The sequence below is a fragment of the Ambystoma mexicanum genome, chromosome 7p, assembly GCF_040938575.1.
Source record: "Ambystoma mexicanum isolate Mex_15411 chromosome 7p, UKY_AmexF1_1, whole genome shotgun sequence".
NCBI classification, from domain to species: domain Eukaryota; kingdom Metazoa; phylum Chordata; class Amphibia; order Caudata; family Ambystomatidae; genus Ambystoma; species Ambystoma mexicanum.
The window spans coordinates 903,560,314-903,583,416 of NC_090939.1; the positions used below are offsets into that span (position 1 = coordinate 903,560,314).

The 23,103-nt window shown below is 42.6% G+C and overlaps 1 protein-coding gene across 3 annotated transcripts in view; it reads left to right on the forward strand.

Moving 5' to 3' along the window:
• The window catches only part of PHLDB2 (pleckstrin homology like domain family B member 2), a 705,124-nt gene that overhangs the window by 491,629 nt on the left and 190,392 nt on the right, over positions 1–23,103 (forward strand). For all 3 annotated transcript variants that reach the window (XM_069637184.1, XM_069637185.1, XM_069637186.1), the window contains one exon: positions 1,134–1,341. In XM_069637184.1, coding sequence (XP_069493285.1) covers positions 1,134–1,341 — 208 coding nt within the window. The remainder of the gene's footprint in view (positions 1–1,133; positions 1,342–23,103) is intronic.

Sequence of the window (23,103 nt, forward strand, 5' to 3'; positions counted from 1 at the left end):
TCATGCACCCTTACATTTACTTATTGATTTCATTGCTGGTAGTAAAAATGGTATGCAGATGTGCAGCATAACCAAATACACCGCTAATAATGTCTGAGCATTTTATTTGGTGCACAAAGAACACAGATTCGTGACAACAATGGCTTCATGAATTGCGGAATATTCGCTTACAAGAGCAGAGCTGAACTATATGGCCTTACTGTTCAAATGGGCAATAGGGTATTGCCAACATTGACAGCCTGCCAGGCTACATATAGTGAGCCAGTTTTGTGGGCCTATTGTGAGACTGAGTACTGTGGGGTTGGGCGTTTTGACCAACTTTAGCTTCACAGTGTGTGCACCATTTGCCACCCAGCTTCCCACAAAGGTGCATCATTCGCAATAGGGGCTTATTTATTTTTCCTGTGCAACCTTGAGAATCAGGATCTTGTACAACTTGTCGCATTGACCACTGAACCACCTTTTTGCTGCATTTGTTTGGGGGGCAGCACCCATACTCCCTCTCGGACCAATCCCCCCCACCTCCCACTACCCTAAAAATCATATTTCTATATTCCCTTTCCCTGCCTCCCCTAAAAAAAAACGCAGCAAAAAATACAATAAAACGGCCATTTCTCCAAATTGTGTGAAACGGCTACGATGAGGTGGGCGGATACCACGAAAAAGACCAAAATACAAAAACATTAAAAAGACATAACATATTGATCAAGATCCAGAAATATGCCATCTTAACCTCCCCAACTCATCCACAAGGCCTGCTCGTTTCTCCCTCCACCTCTCCTCTGGCCAGAGTAGGAAATGTAAACACTCTGTGAAGTGAAAGAAAGCTAAGCACATCCAGGTGTCTTCTATCTTTGTTTCCACCCACCCCGCCACAAGGAAAGCCAAAGAAGAAACAAACATGTCTTCCTATTGTTGCTTGAGTGAGCAACCAACTATGGTTTACAGGACATGGATATTGTCAGATCTGGTCTGCATGCATTAAGTCTGCAATGCACATGGAGAGTAAAATATATGAAAAAACTGTTTACTCTTATGTTCTTGCCCAAATGCCTGTAAAACTGTTTCTGAGAATGTAATGTTGGAATGTTTTAGATGCTGCTAAATGTAACATTTGATGAATTTTCTCCCAGCGCGAAATGCTCAGCAGCTGTGTGAACAACAGAGGCAGAAGTCTCCAGAATTCTACAGCAGAGCGGCGTCTGAATCCAATGTATTCTTGGACAATTTCCGCTACCCCGAGCACAGTTACAAGGAGCAGGCCTTTGATACCCTGAGCCTGGACAGCTCTGACAGCATGGAAACCAGCGTGTCCGCCTGCTCCCCAGACAACATCTCCAGGTAAAGGATAACTTGGGAACACATCAAAGGAAATCCCTTTCTCCCATGTTGAGCTTTTAATAAAGATCCCAAAAACCATGCTCAAAATGATATGTATCTGTTTAAAATTATGCCGTCGTTGTCCGGATACAATTCACAATTGAAAACAGTTCACTGTAAAATCGCAAGCCAGTGTAATAAAAGTGTTTCTATTTCCTTTATGTGTCCTTAAAACGTTTTAAACATTTTATTTTTAATTGTTCATTTGTAAAGCACTTGATACCAACAAGTGTTTTCTTAGAGCAGGATCAGAATGCTGTTGACCCTGAGCTATCCTTCCATCCCCTTGACAGATTTAGAGGGAACATGCAATATACTGCATACTTCTTGGTATGGTATGGTATTGTTTATTTATATAGTGCCTATGCACAGGCAAGTGTTTCAAAGCGCTCAAGGAGGGTGGGAACATGGGGAAAAAACAAGCAGTCGCTCAGAGCCCTTGAAATTCTGAGACGATAATATTCAGCACAGGCAGATTAAATGCATACAAAGTACATTTAACAGTGTGGAGGGCAGCAAACAGGCCTTATGGCGATTCTGCAATTTTAGACAGTGCAATTAAGGGGTGAAGACAAGGGAGAACAGACAACGATCTTCGGCGCAGTACGTAAGGATCGAGCAAGTGCAAGGAGGGTCACAGGGAGGGGGAAGGAACAAGTGCACCAGGTCGTTTGAGACTGGGGTAAGTGCAGAGAGAGCCACTCTCTTGGGTTAATATCTCAAATGCAATGAGTGGGGTAGGGTGTGGGGCCCTGAGGCAAGTGCGAGCGGGTATCGGGGACCAGTGAGACTCTGAGGTACGTCTGGCGGCCAGTCAGCAAGCTATATGTAGGAGGAGGGAGAGAGGGGAAAAAACCAAGAGCTATGTTAGCAGGGTAGTGCGAGAGAGAAGGAAGAGGAAAGTCTTGAGAGTTATCCGGAATTTAAAGAGATCTGGCACAAGACAGAGGGTCTCATGAAGGCTATTCCAGAGGGAGGCACCTGCTGATGATTAGGATTCTTCTTGCAACCTTTTGATGCGTAAATGGATGACATGAGTACTGATATTATTTCAATTAATTGTTTTATATAGGTCTATGTATATGTATTTCTAAAGCGCAAACTATCTCCTCAAGGCTTCTACACGCTCTCAAATGCTGAATTTCAGAATGTGTAGCCCTCTGACAGAAAGGTATTCATGTTGTGCTTCATATGATGTATAATCAGTTCTCACTCGCTTAGAATTTTAAAAGATCAGATGCTGACCTGCTTTATACTGGCAGGGGGTTTCATAGTTTAGCCATCTGGGATGAAAACATTCTTCCTCCAAGATGAGCATGACAAAAATGTGGGCTTTTCAGCAGCCTTAATGAAAAAAGACGGATGGGTTAAGGAACATTTTAATTTCTGTGCTAATTCCCTTCAATCTTAGAGACCCCCCAGCTCTTTCACTGTTTTTGGAGTCTGACAAACTCCATAGGCATCTGCTTTTTGTATAGTGACACAGAGCACATTCAGTGTAGTGTCATTGAGGAATTCTTTGTATTTCTCTTAAGGTTTAAATACCGTTTCTTGGGTGAACTACTGTTTCCAAGAATAGTAAGGTGGAAGTGATCTTACTTACCTTTTTACTTTGCGGGTCCAGCGCACACCATCTTATGTGGAGTGCTAGGGGTTACCTAGTAGCCCCTTATCCCACTATCTCATGTAACAATTTTTGTTACCCTCACTACATTAAATGGCTGATGGCAGTGGTTTAATTTTTACTACCAAAGTGCGTTTTTACCGCAGGCTGAATCCTCACCTGCAGTATAGCACCCATGGGTGACCGTTTTGTCAAAATGGCCCCTGTCTTCTTTTTTGTGGCATTTTCTGTTTGTAAGGTCTTTCTTGGCTTTTACTCTGTGCGTTGAGACAGGTTTGAGCCCTTTGTGTGTTTTGCCTTTGGTGGGCTTAAGCCCTGAAGCCCGCCCCTGGCTCCAGTGTGCATGAAAGGGCAGGAAGTGAGGGAGGATCACAAAACTCCCCTGTCCTTTGTCTCTAGGTATGCCTGCAAGAAACCAGTCCTGATTGGCCGCATTGGCTGTCCTTTAAGGACAGCCACCCTGCTCTGTGATTGACAGCCTAAGCTGTCAATGAATGGGAAACTCGCATAAAAGGTGAGGGTTTTGGGACAAGAGGCAGAGGTGACCACTGGAAGAAACATCCGAAGAAGAAATCATGAAGAGAAGCCCACTGCAACCTCCTGGATCTTGAATTGCCTGGTGAAGCCCTGCTGCTGTGCTGACCTCCTTTTTCGCATCGACAGAGAAGCTCCAGACGGGACAACTTCTTCCCTTGGGTTAGTGGGACCAACTAACCCAGAGACGAACTCCACTTTGGTGCAATCCCCAAATTGCTGCAGAAGCCCAATGCCAGGGGTCGAGTGTCCATAACTGAGTGCAAGTTCTCCCGATCCAGAGTCCCCTCACCAGAGAGCAGCACCAAGGGAGCAAGGAAAGTCCAACCAGAGATATTCGTTCTGCATCAGTGCTGTTTGCTAAGCGCCGAAACCGCGAAGAGCCGCTGAAACAAAGAAAATCTGGAGCTGCCAAAGCCTTTCCTGAGTACTGCCGCAGGATCACTCCAAACGTCCTCCCTATTGTCCCCACGACTGCAGCTCAGGACCCAGGGTCTGCTTGGCTGTAGCAAGACGAAATCCAGCTGGACAACTTTCTTCAAACCAGAGGTACTTTTTGGGCTTTTTGGGCTTACCTCATTGCCTTAAGTCATGCTTTCTCACTTGAGAATTGAACTTGATTAATTTTCTGATATTATTTCAACTGCCCTTACTCAGGCCTAACAGCTCGGGTTTCTTCAGTGATTTTTTTGAACTAACTAACTTTGTGAAAGACTGTATCCAAGCAGTGCATCAGAACTATAGACTTTATCCAATTGACTTTGGCTGTCCTGGCTCCCTAAAGGCACCCTTTTGAATCCATTGACTTTGGCATTGCTTGTCCCTCATAGGTTGTAATTTGTTGAACACTTTTACTGCTAGGAAAGGCTTACCTAGATTTTATTGGAGGATTCCAATCGATTTTACTTTGTAAGAAAGTAGATTCTAACCTTTCGTATTCTAGAATGGCCTCTGAGGGAGTAGTAGTTTAAGGCAGCAGCTCCTGATCTCCACCCTAGCAACCATCTGAAACCAGTTGATATTGACTGAAAATGTCTGGAAAAAAGAAAATGAACCTGTGGACAATTCTCTTTCCAAGAAGCCCAAACAGGTTGCTGAGGATCTTGATGAAGAAACTCTGAGCTGCGCTGAAATTTGCAAACTTCTTAAGCAGGTAGCCAATGATATGATTGAAGTAAAAACAACTTTAAATGACTTATCTGGGGCAGTCAGTGGTCTGGAAACACGCATGAAAGATGTTGAAGGCAGGACTGCTGGCTTGGAAAGGGAAGCCTCGGGTAGTTACATAGCCTACCAGGAATTGCAAGAAGGGATGTCAAGGCTCCAACTGGCAAATATGAATTTGGAAATTCAAGCTAGAAATAACAACTTGCGCTGATTGGCATCAAAGATCAACCAGAGCCTAACTTGTTCACTTTGGTTACTAATATCTTTCAAAAGAGCTTGCCCGGAAGTAATGTGCAGTTTGGATGTGGTTTTCAGAGCTGGAAAACTAGAAACTGGAAAACCACGGCAAATAATTGTGAAAATTGTAAAGGCCTCCATGAAGGAAGACATTCTGCGTATTGCAAGGTAACAGGTTTCTCTATTTTGGGAAGGAATCTCATTTTGTATTTACCCTGATTTCCCAAAGGAAGTGGTTCTTAAAAGGAAAGCATTTTGGGATGCAGAGCGCATGGCTAAAGAACGGGGACTTAAGACTTCCTTGCTGAAACCTGCTATTTTAAAACTTTTCCTGCCAGAAGGAATGAAGCTTACAAAGGCTCCTGAACAAGCCTGTGCCTGGCTCAAAAATTATCCTTGCCTGATTGCACAAACAAAAACATAATTTCAACTCTACTACAATACTATGTTCTTATTGAATAATTTAATATTATTGTTATTATTATTACTGTGTTATTGTTTCATTAATATTTAACATTTACTTGTTGTTGCTTGAAATTTGAACTGTAGCGGTTGAACAGCTATTGCGCGTGAGATGCCTTCTTTTTCTCCTGCTGTTCATGGAAATACGAGGCCGTGTTAGAGAAAGGGACCCAATGTTGTAGGATATGTTGTTACGTTGCGTAGGAAGTGATTGATGCTCCATATTGATGGTGTGCGTTCGATTATATGAGTTCATCGCAGCGTTTGTGTGTGGATGTGCTTTGATTTTGGTGTGGCTGCTCAGGTATGTTGCATGTTTACACTTCTACCAGCATGTTTATTTGTTTATACATTGATGATGTCGGGTCTTCTGGTGTCGTGTTGGGTGTTCGTGAGGATGCGGGGTGGGTTACTTCTGTTCTGTTTTCTGCTTGTCCCATCTTTGGATCTTCGGCCATGGTTTTTGGAGGTGCTGGCGGATGATGACCATGTGGTATGTCATCACACAGGCCATGTGTGCAAAGAGGATAGACTTCGGAGACTGATTCATTGCGCTCACCAACCTCGGGTCTGAAGGCTGGTGGGGGAGGGAACTTAGAGGTTGAATTGGGGCTGGAGGAGCTTTCACATGGTCGTCCACAAGCACCGCGGTTGAGGGGTTGAGGATGAGGTGTGCGGTCTGCATGGAAGGTGGCCTGGCGCTGCTGACTTCACAGATATTTTTCTGGTGATAGCTGGGTCAAAAACACAGATGGGAGCAGCTTTGCTCGCACTAAACGAAGTGCATTATACCTACTAGGATAGTTGAATATGCCTGCATGCTTACCTCTATTAACGTGCAGTTTGTGTAATGAATCTCGCATGTAAAGAATCTTGGATGGAATGTATACTAAAAGAAGGCTTTTGAATAAAGCATTAGTAGTTTAACTTAACTTAACTTCTGGTTCTTTTAAAAGTCATCCATTCTTTAATTAAAATAATGTAACCGAGAAAAATTCATCATGTCGTCTGCAGTAGTCTAAAGTGCATCTTCCTGTCAATATTCTCTCATAATTCCACTTCAAGTGATAACTAATCTACCACATCTTCATCACCCTGGCAATGCTGAGGTGAGGTCCCCTGCAGCCCTGTGATATTTTTGTGCATTGTTTTAATTTGAGGCTTAGAAGCGCCTCGGCGCATTGTAGTTATCCCTGCCTCTCCTCCTGTGTTCTTTCCCGGCCTGGTGTCCCACCGCCTCCGATTGGCCAGCTATACCAGTGACCCGTGTGATTACTTGCAAGGCTGAATAGGCAAGCCTAAAGTGAAGCAAGCATTTAACTTTAACTGCATCCATTGGGGAGTGGACATAAAGCGGTCATATGGCTAAATCTGAGTAATAGGTCTGGCAGGAGAATGAGAAACGGTTTTAATGGGCTTTGATTGGCAGCCCGTGAAAGGCCAAGACGTAATGATCATAAAGAGGTCAAGAATCCAATATACTTTAGATCTGTTCTGCTGGTTATGTTCTCTTAGTCCGCAGTGCATTTCACTGGGTTAAAATGGGCAACGGACAGGTCACTAATTCTGGTTTTGATCAGTATTATTATGTGTGCTGGTACTTTAAGGCCTATCTTTGCAATATTATAAGGGAAAAAGGTGTATCAGCATGACCCAGTATACAGGGGTTTGTTGAGTGCAAAATTAGTGCTTGGTTATGTGTTCATTCTGGCTTTAATTCATTTGTTATAATGACAAACTGTAGGGAGCGGGGTGTGTAATAACTTGTATGTGCAAACAGATGCATATGATAAGAAATGAAGACCAATTTATGCTATGCTTCCCATTAATATGGTTTTTAAGAACCTATGTGGATAGAAATATAGGATTCTTGAGTAGATATGATTCTGCAACAGGCGTGGGTCATGTACTGTATTGTATTATATGCTCATTGGTGGGAGGTGGATGGCCTTTCTTGGAATTCTATGTTCTTATAAGAGTTACTTCTCTGAGCTTATTGTGGGCAAGGTATAGTATGGCTGATACTCCTTCTTATTACAGAATAGGTGGACACTCTCATATACATGTTCAAGCTGACATGTATGTGCTACTGAGTTTAAATTACTAAGATCCTATGTGATTGTAATGTTTCTGGGCAAATCTAATAGTTTTTACTCCATGAACTTTGGCATGAGTGCCTAAAATAATATTTTAGGAGGAAGTAGTGTCCAATGATTAGTGATCCTGTTGTATTGTGTATAAATGTGAATGGGTTGGCTGTATTGCATGCGGATAATATAGTATTGTCTCTTAGGATAGAAGTTGTAAGAAAATGTAGGGTGGGTACGGGAGGATTGGGATTGGTGTTTTACTTAAAGTTAAGTGTTTTTGTGATATTATATTTACTTGTTGCCGTGCTGCTATATATGTGTAGTGAGCCATCTACTTGTAACCGATGCTAGTACATCCTAGTGGTCTAATGCCCTATTGGGGCATGTGCTCTATCTTCTATCTTTTCTTTCTTCTGTTCTTTCCCCCTATCCTATTCTTTGACTGTAATTGCATACATTATATAATGAATCAAAATAAGAACAGTAGCATGGGCCCTAAAATTGTGTACCATCTAAATATCATCTCATGGAATGTTAACGGACTCAATAATGTGGTGAAAAGGACCAAAATATTGTCTCATCTACGTTCAAACTCATGCGACATTGCTTTCCTCCAAGAGACGCATTTGGAAGATCCTGAGGCTGAAAAACTAAAACAGGGATGGGCAGGGTATACGGTCTTCTCAACTCATTCATCCAGCAAAAGAGGCGTTTCGATACTTATTTAAAAAAAATCTGCCTATATCAATCATCACAAGCGAAGGAGATAAAGAAGGAAGAGTTATTTGTGTATTGGTAAAAATTCAAGATGTGGACATTCTCCTATGCAATATATATGCACCAAATTTGGATGATCCTATATTCTTTCACGAGGTGTCGCAGTTACTTCAAAGTTTCAAAGTGGACTCAATTGTAATAGGAGGTGATTTCAATCAGGTGATGGACTCAGCTTAGGACCGATCAAACAGGGATTACACCAGAACTCCAAACAAATGCAAGCGATCCTTGGAGAGTTTAATAAGGGATTTCAATCTTGCTGACATCTGGCGACTGGAACACCCGTCAGACAGGGATTATAGTTTTCATTCTCAGTGTTATGATACATATTCTCGGATTGATTTCTTCTTGACCTCTGGACGGGTGACTTCAAGTTGCTATGATACAGCAATTGGGCTCATTGCCCTGTCAGATCATGCACCTGTGTCATTGCGATTATCATTACAGCACTCTCTAGTTAAGTCCTCAAGGTGGAGAATTAACTCTAATATTCTAAAGAATTACCAAATTAGGAAAGAGGTGGTAGAGGAAATTGAAAGCTCCATCCAAATCAATAAAACTGCTGACATCAAAATCTCGACAGTTTGGGAAGCTCTGAAATGCTTTGTTCGTCGAGTGCTGATTTAAAAAACTGGAAAAGAGAGAAAACTGAGAGCCAAAGAAATCCAAAGACTCTCTTCTGAAGCAAAGCGCCTAGATAATCTATTTGCGGCAAGTAAAGATGAAATAACAAAGTCTGAACTGAGAAAAGCTAAATATGAACTCAACAAACTAATTTCCAGCCAGGTCGACTATGCCCTATTCAGGCAAAAGATTAATTACTTTGAGAATGGTGAGAAAGAAGTGAAATTGCTATCACATAGACTGCAGATAGCTGAAAGCGATCGCTTTATTACTGCAATCAGAGATTTGAATAACGCATTGGAGACGCAGCAGAAGGGAATTAACAATTTATTCCGGAGCTTCTATGAAAAACTTTATGACTCTGAATTGGCCTGTGCAAAGGTAGAAATTGAGAGTTTCCTTGACTTACATAATTTCTCTCGTCTTACAGCTGATGAGGCGGCAAGCCTTGAGGGAAGGGTTGGAAGTAGAAGATATTCAACAGGTGATTTCAAAGCTGACTGTAGGTAAGTCACCTGGCATAGATGCACTACCTAATGAATACTATAAGGCCCTCCCCGATTCTGCACTGCAGCTTTTATGTGAAGTTTTTAATGATGCATTTGAGTCTGGCTCACTACCAGATACAATGAGACATGCATTAATTATGGTACTGAAAAAAAAGGACAGATCTCCTACCAGATGCAAAAATTATCGACCGATCAGTCTGATAAATTGCGACTGCAAAATATTGGCTAAAATCCTGGCTGTTCGACTGGAAAGGGTCATTTCAATTCTGATAGATGAAAATCAAGTAGGTTTTTTTCTCTGGCAGAGCGGTGGCGGACAACATGAGACGCCTGTTATTGACCATTGAGAAGGGACACAATCAGCCTGTTGCCAATGCGGTCATTTCGCTAGACGCTGAAAAAGCGTTTGATCGTGTGGACTGGGAATTTTTGTTCACGTGCCTAGAAAAAATGATCTTTGGGCAAGATTTTCAATGCTGGGTTAAGCTTTTATACAACAACCCTTCTGCAAGTGTGCTAATGAATGGCCTTATTTCGGATACATTTGGACTTCATCGAGGTACAAGACAGGGCTGCCCGCTTTCGCCTATCCGGTTCATTTTGTCTATGGAGCCACTTGCGTTATGCTTACGAGCAGACATGAACCTTCAAACTATAATTGGAAATGGCCGAAATAACTTGATTTGGTTATACGCGGATGATTTATTGATTGCCCTTCAGGACCCTGCTGTTGGTATTTCTTACTTGATGCGAGATATTCAATATTTCAATATTTCTCCACGATATCAGGGTATAAGATCAATTTAAATTTAGGTGGTGTGCAGAAAAGATAAAATATCTAGGCATCTGGATTGGAGCAGGTATGGTGAAGTTACCAACAATGCATTTTGCATGGATCCTCCCGAAACTCAAATCAGATTTGGAAAGGTGGGGTCTTTTGAAGTTGTCAACCTGGGGAAAAATAAACTGTATAAAAATGAATATGGCGCCACGGATAAATTACATCTTATCCATGCTTCCAATCAAGGTACCAAGAAACATTTTCAAGGAGATCAATAGAATGATGCAAAACTTTATTTGGAATAGGAAGCCTCCAAGGCTCGCAACTTGGAAACTTCAACTCCCATTAAAACTTGGGGGAATGAACTTGCCTAACTTCCTAGACTACCATTTATTATTCTCCACTCGCCACCTGTGCAGGGTTACTGACTCAAACAATTACACATCTGAATTCTTAACATGGTAGTGTGGTGCTGTTTCCCAACTGGACCCTAAAGCCCTGCTAACTACTAAGAAAAGTAAATAAAAAAAGACCAGCCCACTCACTTCATTCTTGCAAGACTGCTGGTGTGAACTCTCAAGTCATATGAGTGCTGATCCCTATTTGCACCCAGATGCCTCCATATGGAATAAGCCAGCATTGAAATACCAAGGAAAGACCCTCTTTTGGACAGAATGGTTTGTGGCTGGTGTAAAATACATGAAAGATTTGTTTGAGGGAGGCAGTTGGATACCGTACACTCAACTTGGCTAGATATATGAGATGGCAGAATGTTTGTTTGCTGAATATAGGAAACTGAAGATTATTATTTCTGCTTGTGTTTAGGTGCCACAGTTGAATATTCAGAGTACCACCTGGGCAGCTTTAGAGATATGCTCGAGTGTGTCACACCCGGCATCTACCATGTACGGAATCATAAAAGCTCATTGAAAAGGCGATCCGAGGTTACCAGCAATTTGGGCAGAGGAGATGGGGGAAGAGGTTGACTTAAGATGTAGGTGGAGGTGCTGTGAAAACACTTGTCTGGTGAGTTTGGATTGGGGCCTTAAGATCTTCTCAAACAAAATTACTATTTAGAGCCTATTGGACACCTGAAAAGTTGTTCAGAAGGCAACTTTTGGACAGCAATCTCTGCTGAAAGTGTACGTGCTCAAGAGGTTCCCTCAGTCACTTGATTTGGTCTTGTCCAAAAACAATGCAGTTCTGGGAAAGGGTTTCTGAAAGATTAAGTTTAGTCTTAAAGATGGTGATCCCCATGAATGCTTCATTATTGGTTCTAGGCGATATATCTTTGCTGGATGAAATTGCCTTTGGCAGGAAAGTATGGTTACTGAGCGCATGCATGGTTGCTAAAAAATTTATATTGAGGTTGTGGAAATCAAGTAATTCTTTTACTATTGATGACTGGGTGGAGGAGCTTCTTACTGTTTCAACGTATGAAAAAGCCATATACACAAACACAGTTGAAATTGACAAGTTTTGGGACATATGGAGCTGTTTTCTTGATGTCTATGGATGAAACAGGACTTTAATTCGGGAACAATACGTCTCTAGCTTTGAATATTGCTGTTGGGTATAATTATTTATTATTTTATGCAATGATTTTGTGATATTCTTGTGTCTGCTGCAAAATTAATTTCAAATGTAATTTTTAGTCCTTGGCCTTAATCTTTCTTTGTTTTTCCTTTCTTCTTTTTCTTCTTCTTTTTCCTCCCTCACACACTTCTATTCTTTTTCATGTATTTGTTATTTAGAACTAGTTTGTGATTAATTATTTAATATGTTTTGACTTTGACTAAGTGCATATTTAATTGATTAATGCTATATTATGTTCTTATTTGTTATTATGAAAATAAAATGTTGAGAGCTAGATTCTAACCTTTCTATTTTCGTAACCCTTCCTTCCTGACACACAGACAATTGCCTTTTTAAAGATTGCTTAACTAAAACATATGTGTAAATAAAAATATTTATAGCTGAATCCTTGAGTGCAAGTGTTACTTGGTTACTTGTATTGACTGGTTTCATCTGTACAGCTCTACAGCTCACATGTACCCCTCTTGAGATAGGCCTGGCTGCTCAGTCACACTACCAACTTGTGTAGTAAAGACCTATACCAAAAGGTGGGTTACCTAATGCCAAGCAGATATGTCTTGTGTAGTCACACACAGTGTGACTGCACCAATTCATACCTAACAGGATGCAATACACTACTTTATGGACCAGGTATTAATCCTTATGGTGGACCAGCTTTTTTACTTGAAGATAATGAAGCTGACGGAGGGCTAGAGATATACCATTTGGGGTCCACGTCTACATAGCATTTTAGCAGTCAGATGCTGGAGGTGCCAAAGGTCATCAACAGCTAATCTTGGCAACACAAAGATGGAACGCTCTAGGATATTCTTGTCCTGACAACACTAGTCTATTAACCACTATGATCTGGGCATTTTGGGACAGAAACTTGAGAAACTCTATTAAGCAGCTGCATTTGGAACAAAAAAAAACCTGACTGGTCTACTAGTGGCATCTCCTCAGCTAGCGATACTGCCATGTTCGATTTTGTTGTACAGGTTTTTTACAACCTTGAACAAAACAGGCACCATACAGGGTTGTCAGAAATGTTCCTATACACATTAGACCCCTGTTTTGTCCCAGCTGAATCGCTTCTAGGAAAAATCTAAAATGTGCTGATAACCTGAATATCACCCGCATACATATCAAAACCTAGACAAAGACTCAGAAACTGTCGCTCTGTAACAGAGTTGCTGCCAAATAATGATCGCAAGCAAGTGGTGCATGGGACGAGTGTTAGGGAGAATTTTCAGTTTCTGTTATAATTCCCTTTAACCTTAGAGACCCCCATCTCTTTTGCTGGAATCTGGCATCTATTTTATATTTAACCTCCTGAGTGAGTGGTACTTTGTGCTACTCCCTCATGTGTTTTTCTTTGCCCTGGATTTTTTAACTGTTTAATGGAGTCTGGTTAACTCCATAGGCATTTGCTTTTTGCGTAGTGAAACACGACACCCTCTGTGCAGTGCCACTGAGAAGTCCCTTCGACTTCTCTTAAAGTTTAAATACATTTTCTGGGTTATCTACTGTTCCCAAGAACAGTGAGCTAATTTGTATCTTGCTGAGTGCTGGGGGTTACATAGTAACTCCTTATCCCACTTCTCGTGTAACCTTTTGTTACACTAACTAATTTTTCCAAAATAGCCCCTGTCTTCCTTTTTCTCCATTTCTTGTTTGTTTGTTCCTTCTGGGCTTTTACTCTGTTGTTTAAACCAGGTTTGAGTCCTTTGTGTGTTTTGCCTTTGGCAGGCTTTAGCCCTGAAACTCGCCCAGGCTTCAGTGTGTCTGAAAGGGCAGGAAGTGAGGGAGGGTCCCGAAACTTCGCTGTCCTTTGTCTCTAGGTGTGCCTGAATGAAACCAGTTCTGATTGGTCGTCTGATTGGTCATCTGGCTGAGAGCCACCCCCTAGGTGATTGACAGCCATAGGGCTGTGCATTGATGGGATTTTACACAAAAGGGAAGACTTTTGGGACTACAGGCAGAGTTGACCACTGGAACAAAACATCTGATGAAGACAAGCAGAGATGCCAGCAGCACCGTACAGGACCGCAGAAGCACCGGTGAAGCCTTGCAGCTGTGCTGACCCCGTGTTCATTTCGGCAGGGAAGATCCATGCAGGATGACTACCTCAATTGGGCTGGTGGAACCAACTAGCCTCGAGACCTGCTTCATTTTGACTCATCCCCGACTTGCAATGACTTTCCTAGGCTGCAGAATCCCAATGCCTGCTGACCATTATCGAGTGCATCATCATACAAAGAACGAATCCGGCCAAAACTTTGTGAGCAACTCCAAGGACCTTCAGAAGCAAGAATTCTTTGTCCAGAGTCCCCTCACCAGAGTCCAGGACCAAGGGACCGAGGAAACTCCAGTCGGAGATAATCGTTTCTCTTTGGCGCCAAAACCACAATGAGCCGCTGAATCATGTGGAATCCATTGCTGCCGAGACCCTCACCAGAGTGCTGCTGCAGAAGCCCGCCAGACGGTCCTCCCTTTCGTCACCACGACCAAGGACCCGGAACAAGGTTTTCTATCACTGCATCAGGAAGGCATCCAGCTGGATCCTCTTCTTCAATTCTCAGGTACTTTTGGGCTTGGATTATAACTACATTTTGCCATTGTAGTGTTGCCTTTCTTGCAAAGTACTATTTTAACCCCTCAAGAGTTGACCTCAAGTCACCTGTGCAGGCCTTCCACCTTGTGCACCATCAGGTGGGCTCCCCTTGAACTCCTGTGATTTTTCAACAAACTCCCTACTGTTTCATAAAAACATGTTAACAAAAGCTGCATCAGAACTGGAACTGTCCCATTGATTTGGGATGTCCTGGTTTCCTAAAGGCTCCTCTTCTGAACCCTATTGGCTTTGGCCGTACTAGTTCCCTGACAGGTTTTATTGTGGACACTGTTATTGTGGAGACTGCCTATCTCTGGGAGAAACTTATCTATTGAACCAGTTAAACGTGTGTTCTACTTTAACTCTAACCATTTCCCCTCCCAGTTCCAAAAGACAGAGCCCACAAGAATGAATGAGTGAGTGGAAAAAGGCTCCACTCATTCAAGAATGAAAGAAAAAAGGTCCAGAAGTCCAGAAACAAGTGCTGGTGTCTCACTAGGAGAGGGGGTGAAGCATAAAAATGATAAATCTCTGTAACAGCAAGAGCCAGGGAAGCATTGAATCTATTGGGAGGATGGACTCCTCTACAGTGAGCCTACATAGTCTACCCCAGGGGACTTCAGGCGACTGGTAGTACCCCAGGAGGTTAGACCCAAGCTCCTGCAACTAGCACATGAGTTCCTTCTGGCTGGTCACCTGAGTTCCAAGAAGTCCAAAGACAAGCTTTCTCTGCACTTTTACTGGCCCAAGATGGGTGCAGATGTTGATAAACATTGCAGGAGCTGCCAAACCTGCCAGACTTTTGTCAAAATTGGATCGAATAATGTGGCACCTTCAGTGCCCCTCCCAGTGGTGAGAGTTCCTTTTGAGAGGGTAGGGATTGGCATTGTTGGTCACCTAGACCCTCCAACCTCCTCAGGCAACTGATTTATATTGGATGTAGTAGACCATGTTACTAGGTACCCTGATGCAATAGCTAGGAGAACTGTTACTGCCCATGCAGTGGCTAAGGCCCTCCATGGTTTTTTCTACCAGGGTTGGGTTTCCTAAGGAAGTTATCTCTGACAGGGTGTCAATATAATGTCCCGCTACATGCAGACTATGTGGGAAAACTGTGGAGTAGCTTACAAGTTCTCAACTCCCTACCACCCTCAAACAAATGAATTGGTAAAAGGTTTAATCGTACAATGACGAGCATGATAGGTGCCTTAGAAGAATCCCTGAGAAAAAAGTGGGACCTTCTACTGCCATGCCTTCTATTTGCTTATAGAGTGGTGCCTCAAGCTGCAGTGGGTTTCAGCCCTTTTGAACTCCTCTATGGCCATCTTGTCAGAGGCCCTTTGGCCCTGATCAAAGAAGGTTTGGAGAGTGCTCCATTCATAAAGCCAATCTGTGTAACTGACTATGTACTAGGCCTCAGGAAGAGGATGGTACTACTGATGACTGAAGCTTCAGGAAACTTGAACGCTGATCAAGCCCTGGTCAAGCATTGGCATGACCAGAAAGCTAATATGGTAGCGTTTACTCCAGATCAGCTAGTTCTAGTTATGGTTCACACAAGGCAGAGGGCCCTACAGGACAAATGGATAGGACTCTTCAAAGTTGTAGGCAAACTTGGAGAGGTCAATTATTTAGTGGGATTTCTAGGGTCTTTCACATTAACTGTCTATAGGCCTGTGTCTCTAGACCAGAACTGGGAGCTTTGCTTCTAGCATCGGATCAAGAGGAGGAGGAGGTGAGCCTCTCCCCGTTATTCTCAGGGGACACCCTTCAGATGTGACAATAGAAGGAGTAAAAATCTCTTCTGATCTGACTCTGTAGCAACAAGTTGAGTGCAAAGCTCTGTTAAATCGTTTTGCCTCTCTGTTCTCTCTGACACCATGCTTGACCCTTTGGGCCAGCATGATATCATCACTGGTGACAGTCTCCCTGTCAAAAGCAGGGGCTACAGAATGTCTCATCATGTCAGAACATGTCATATAAAGGAATAGGTCAACAAGATGTTTGACCTTGTGGTTATTGAGCCATCTACCAGTCCATGGGCTAGTCCAATTGTGCTAGTGAGATTCTGCGTGGTCTATAAAACTCTGAATGCAGTCGCAGACTGATACCCACCCTTTACCCAGGACAGATGAGCTGGTGGCCAAACTTATATATGCGAAGTTCCTCAGAACATTTGACCTGACCTCAGGCTATTGGCAAATAGCTCTGACAGCACATGCCAAGGAGAATACAGCATTTTCCACTCCTGGACGCTTGTACCAGTTTAGGGTCATGCCTTTTGGACTAAAAAATGCATCTTCTACATTCCAAAAGATGGTGAACCATGTTCTGAATGGGTTAGGGACTTCAGCATGGCATACTTGGATGACATTGCAGTGTTCAGCCCCAGATGGTCTATCAGCCTACAAAGGTTTGATTTTACCATTGAACATAGGCCAGGGTGTAATCATCCAAACGCTGATGGTCTCGACAGGAACTATGAACGACTGGAACAAGAGATTCATCCAGGAGTGGATTAAATCCTCCTGTCCCTTAGTCTGGGGGACAAGTGTTATGAGTGCTACTTTTTGCTACTCACTCATGTGTTTTGCTCTGACTAGGATTGATTAACGCTTTAATGGAGTCTGATAAACTCCATAGGCATCTGCTTTTTACATAGTGACACACAGCAGCACCCTCTGTACAGTGCCACTGAAAGGTCCCTTGAACTTTTCTTAATGTTTAAATACATTTTCTTGCGTGAACTACCGTTCCCAAGAACGGTGAGATAACCTTTTTCTTACTTTGTGGGCCCAGTGAGTGGAGTGCTGGGGGGTTACATAGTAACTCTTTATCCTTGGATGACATTGCAGTGTTCAGCCCCAGATGGTCTATCAGCCTACAAAGGTTTGATTTTACCATTGAACATAGGCCAGGGTGTAATCATCCAAACGCTGATGGTCTCGACAGGAACTATGAACGACTGGAACAAGAGATTCATCCAGGAGTGGATTAAATCCTCCTGTCCCTTAGTCTGGGGGACAAGTGTTATGAGTGCTACTTTTTGCTACTCACTCATGTGTTTTGCTCTGACTAGGATTGATTAACGCTTTAATGAGAGTCTGATAAACTCCATAGGCATCTGCTTTTTACATAGTGACACACAGCAGCACCCTCTGTACAGTGCCACTGAAAGGTCCCTTGAACATTTCTTAATGTTTAAATACATTTTCTTGCGTGAACTACCGTTTCCAAGAACGGTGAGATAACCTTTTTCTTACTTTGTGGGCCCAGTGAGTGGAGTGCTGGGGGGTTACATAGTAACTCTTTATCCCACTTCTCATGTAACTTGAATGGCTGGTAGCAGTGGTTACGTTTTACTACCTTTTGTGCTGGGTACTAGCAGGCAGATTTCTCAGCTGCAGTACAGCACCCATGGGTGCCCAGTTTTCCAAAATGGCCCCTGTATTCTTTTTGCCATTTCTTGTTTGTTAGTTCCTTCTGGGTTTTTACTCTGTTGTTTAAACCAAGTTTGAGTCCTTTGGTGTTTTGCCTTTTGCTGGCTTCAGCCCGCCCAGGCTCCAGTGTGTTTGGAAAGGCAAGAAGTGAGGGAGGGTCCTGGAACTTTGCTGTCCTTTGTCTCTAGATGTGCCTGACTGAAACCAGTTCTGATTGGCCCGCTGGCTGTCCAAGTGGACAGCCACCCCCCATGTAATTGACAGCACTAGGGCTGTGAATGAATGGGATTTCACATCAAAGGCGAGGCTTTTGGGACTAGAGGCAGAGTAGACCACTGGAACAAGACATCCAATGAAGAGGACAAGCAGAGACGTCAAGGGCACATTCCTGGACTGCAGAAGAATTGTTTCCATTTCAACAGGGAAGATCCATGCAGGAGAACTTCCTCCCTTGGGCTGATGGGACAACTAGCCTCAAGACCTGCTTCATTTTGGCTCATCCCCCGGCTTGCTGCGACTTTCCTAGGCTGCAGAATTCTAATGCCGGGGGAACCCTGACCATTATCGAGTGCATCATCTTCCAGAGAACGAATCTGGCCAAACGTTCATGGGCACCTTCAAGGACCTCCAGAAGCAGGAATTCTTCATCCAGAGTCCCCTCACCAGAGTCCAGGACCGAAGCAAATTCGGAAGTTGGAGGAAATTCCAACCGGAGCAATTTGTTTCTCTGTGGCGCTAAGAAAAAGGTGCCAATACCACAAAGAGCTGCTCAATCATGTGGAATCCATTGCTGCTATGCCCCTCTCCAGAGTGCTGCCAGCTGGAACCTCTTCTTCAATTGTCAGGTATTGTGGGGTTTGGGGTATAACTACCTTTTGGCAATTGTAGTGCTCCCTAGCTTGGGAAGTACTATTTTAACCCCTCGTGACATCAACTCACCTGTGCAGGCCTTCAAGCGTGTGCTTCATCAAGTGGGCTCCCCTCGAGCTCCTGTGATTTTTCAATGAACACCTGATTGTTTGATAAAAAAAATCTAAGAAAAGCTGCATCATAATTGGAACTCTCCCATTGACTTTGGCTGTCCTTGTTTCCTTAAGGCTCCTCTTCTGAACCCTATTGACTTTGGCAGTACTTGTTCCCTTACAGGTTTTAATTGTTGGCACTATTATTGCTGGGATAAAAGGCTGCCTACATCCCTCTGGGTGAAACTAACTATTCAACCAGTGAAAGTGTGTTCTAATTTAACTCTAACCATTTTCCCTCCCAATCTTAATTTTGTAACGATGAACAAAAATAAGTGCTAATATTGACCTTGATTGAGGTCACTCCGTGCCAAACACGTTATTTCAACAAATGGAAATGTTTTGTGTTATGGTGCAATGCTCGTACAATCAATCCAACTGAATGTTCACCTTCATATATAAGTAAGCTATCTACAATATCTGTTGGACTTCGGCTTAGTCTTCAGTTCATTAAGAGTACATCTAGCTGTTCTCTCAGCATACAGTACATCACAAAATAAAGTTTCATGGAGAAAAATGCCTGTAGTTAAAACTTTCATGGAAGGTGTCAAAAAAAGATACCCTCCAGTTTCTAATCCTACTTCTGGCTGGGACGTAAATATTGCACTTACAAAGCTTATTGAGACCCCTTTCAAGCCTATGCACAAAGTCAATCTTAAACATCTCAATTATAAGACAGCTTTTCTTGTGGCTATTACATATATTATAAGGGTTACCTCCAATGCAACTATCAAGCAAGACCCTTCAACCTGGGCAACAATCATGTGTAACCTCCTTCACCTGATTAACACCTTAAACCAGATTCTGAACTTATGGCGGACAGCCACCATAGTGCCCATATACAAACAAGGCCCACGTGACGATCCAGCCAACTTCCGGCCCATCGCTCTCCTAGATCTTCTTGGAAAACTATTCGCAAACAACTAACAAATTGGGCAACAAATGCTGGCAGATTTTCCGTCAGACAAACAGGATTTATGCCGAACATCGGAACTAACATCAATCTCCTCCTGACTAATTTACTCAAACATGAAGCCATCAAAAACCATACCACAGTATATGCGGCTTTCATCGACCTACACATGGCCTTCGATGCCATATCAAGGCACAAACTATGGACAAAATTACAGGCATGGAAATGTCCAAATAACAACTTAGAACCAATCAAACTTCTCTACTCCGGAACATTGATTGCTGTCAGACTAACAAAAGCAGGTGCAACAACATCAACCATCCAGATGACAAATGGTCTAAAACAAGGCTGCCCCTTCGCCGCAACCTTTTATAACCTATTCACGGCTGACATTGATGAACATCTATTGATCACTGCAACAAACCCCCCAAGATCAATTGCATTCCTCTTCAAGTAATGCTCTACGCAGATGACATTATCCTCCTTGACAAGACTACAACAGGACTACAAACCAGCCTCACTTCTTTAAGTGGATACATGAAAATAAACAAACTGTCCATCAACATCAACAAAACTAAGGTAAGGTCACTTGCTAAGATTCCATTCAAAAGGAAAAAGATCTAACACTCAGCCTCGATGGTTCTCCACTAGAAACTGTTGCAACCTTCAAATATCTTGGAATTCCAATAAACCAGTCTAAGGCGGAAATCAAATGGCTCGAAAAAATCAAACAGAAATCACAAACCCTGGCCAGGCAAGGCTGTGAACTCCATCAAAAATATGGAAAAATCTCTTACAAACCTATCATAGACTACTACAGACACAAATTCATACCCATCATATCCTATGGAACAGAGGCAATGATCAATGCAGCAACCGTAAACTGGACAAAGTACGAGGCGAAATTGTGGCACAAAATTCTACTTCTGCCTCCATCATACCCCATGCCGAGAATAAGACATGAGATGGCTACACAATCACTGGAGTCTATTGAACTGTGGAAGCGACTGGACATATTTTGCAAAATCCTAACAGATCACAGAACTCCGGCGATACAAATCCTGAGGGCCCAAACAGACACATTTAACAATGCTGTTTTACAAGACTGGAAACTCAAACTTCTACAAGAAATGGTTAAAGAAGACATCTCTGAGGAACTTTTAACCTTGCGCCCGCAGCACGCCAAAATCAAACTAATGTGCAACGATTGGCTGAAGACGATCCAACTAAAAAAAACCTATTGACAGAATCTCGATTGCATCACAGACATCTGAGCAATTCATGAACTACCTAAATATTTGAGCACTTTTCCTGATATCAACATCAGAACAATCTTCTTAAAAATACGACTAAACACAATTCCAACAAGAGCTAATCTCGCCACTGCGAGATTGATACCTTCAACCGAACAATACTGTTGATTCAGCAAAGACAAAGATAAAACGGAATCTTTATACCATCTCGTCATGGAATGCATGCTACTCTTAGATCAAAGAGAACGATTCGGGGCCTTTTTCAATCTCTCATCCCGACAAATGGACCCTGAAGAAAGATGGACCACTTTACTGAATGGGCAAAATAACAAATACATCTATACAATTGCCCTGTTTCTTCAAAACATCCTTGAACTTCAGTCTCACTGAAAAACCTAAATGCTTTTTAAATCTATTATGCTTACTATAAGATGAATGAAAAAGTTTATAAATAAACTACCTCATTTAAAAAAAAAAGAACAATTAGAAGGGTTATTAAACTACAATCACTGTCAGTACAAGATCCCATTATTATTATTCACAAAGACAAAGTGGTGCTTTGCACACCCCCTCATTCTTCTCCACAATTAATCTCAAAGTTCCATGTGAATCAATCCATAGACCTTCCTGCATTCTTCCAACACCCACCAAACGCAGCAGAAAAAAAGCCTCCATACCCTAGATGTAAGAAGGGCTGTCATGTATATTACCTACAGAAGACTAAAACTATCAGAAAAACAGACCGTTTTTGTATTCATAGCACCAGGGAGAGAATTTGACTCTATCTGTAAATCGGCTAGTTCAAAATGGATTGTCAACTGCATACAACATTGCTATTCTCTTGCTAAGAGAAGGTTATCATTCAAGCCCAGAGCACATTCAATTTGAGGCACAGGGGCAACTCTAGCTTTCATAGCAAATGTGCCCTTAAATACCATTTGCAAAGCTGCTACTTAGAGTTCAGTTCATACTTTCACTCAATATTATTGTTTAGATACACGTTCTGAAGTTGATACACAGGTTGGACAGGCCGTATTAAACATCTGTTTGCAGCGCTACCTTCAAATAACCTATCTCTATCACTGAGTACTACTCGCTAATCTATGCAAAGCATGTGATTCTAAGGAGATCCACAAGCTTCAAAAGGCGTACATTACTTACCGTGATCATATTTCTGATGCTTGTATCGGCTTAAATTCACATGCGCCCACCCTTCCTCCCCTCTTGGAGTTGAAGCTTCATGGGTAAATCATAGATGTTTTTCACACCTCATCATAACTTACCTAGTCTCCATGCTTACAGTTCACACTCCTGTCAGAAACTAATAATCAAAGGGACCTCGACGCATGAGGGCTCATGGGCACAGTAGACGTCACACTAGGGAAAATATTACAAACACGACCAATCGACGACGTGCCTTATCGAACTTCGAAAACAAAATGTGCAAAATACTCTGCGCCTACCACTAGATGTCAGCCAATGCAAAGTATGTGAATGTAAGCAGATAAAAGCATCAGAAATATGATTACGCTAAGTAATGTAGGATATATTAAACAATAAAGATGAGATGGCTGTTCCCTGGCATACTACACATATCAATAATGGTTCAGTTGTTTCAGGTTGTCATGCCCGCGCCGCTGGCGCATGCATTGGCAACCATCATGGACTACTTGGTACTCATCTATCCTCCTAATACTCCTTGAACAACTCCTTTTCACGCCTTGGTCTTTTATTTCCATTTGCTCAACTTTGGTTCTTTCTTATTTTATTCAATTAACTACATTTACCATAATGCACCTGGCTGCAGTCCTCAATTCCTAGCTATTCTCATTCATCGTTATTGGGACCACAATCCCCAGAAGCCCTAGCGGCCAGCGCTGCTTCCACCTGCTCAGGACCAGAGAGGGAGGAGGCAGATTGTCTTCAGGTGTGCTGCTACAGGTGCTGTCAATTAGCCTTCCTCAGAACAGGGCAGGGCTGTATATAAGCAGCTGCCTGCAGGAGCACAGTGTCTTGCATCTTGAGTTCTCCCCGCTCCTGTTTGCCTTGACCCTTTACTTTGTATGCTGTTCCTGTTGCTGCATTATCTTGTTTTGTTCCA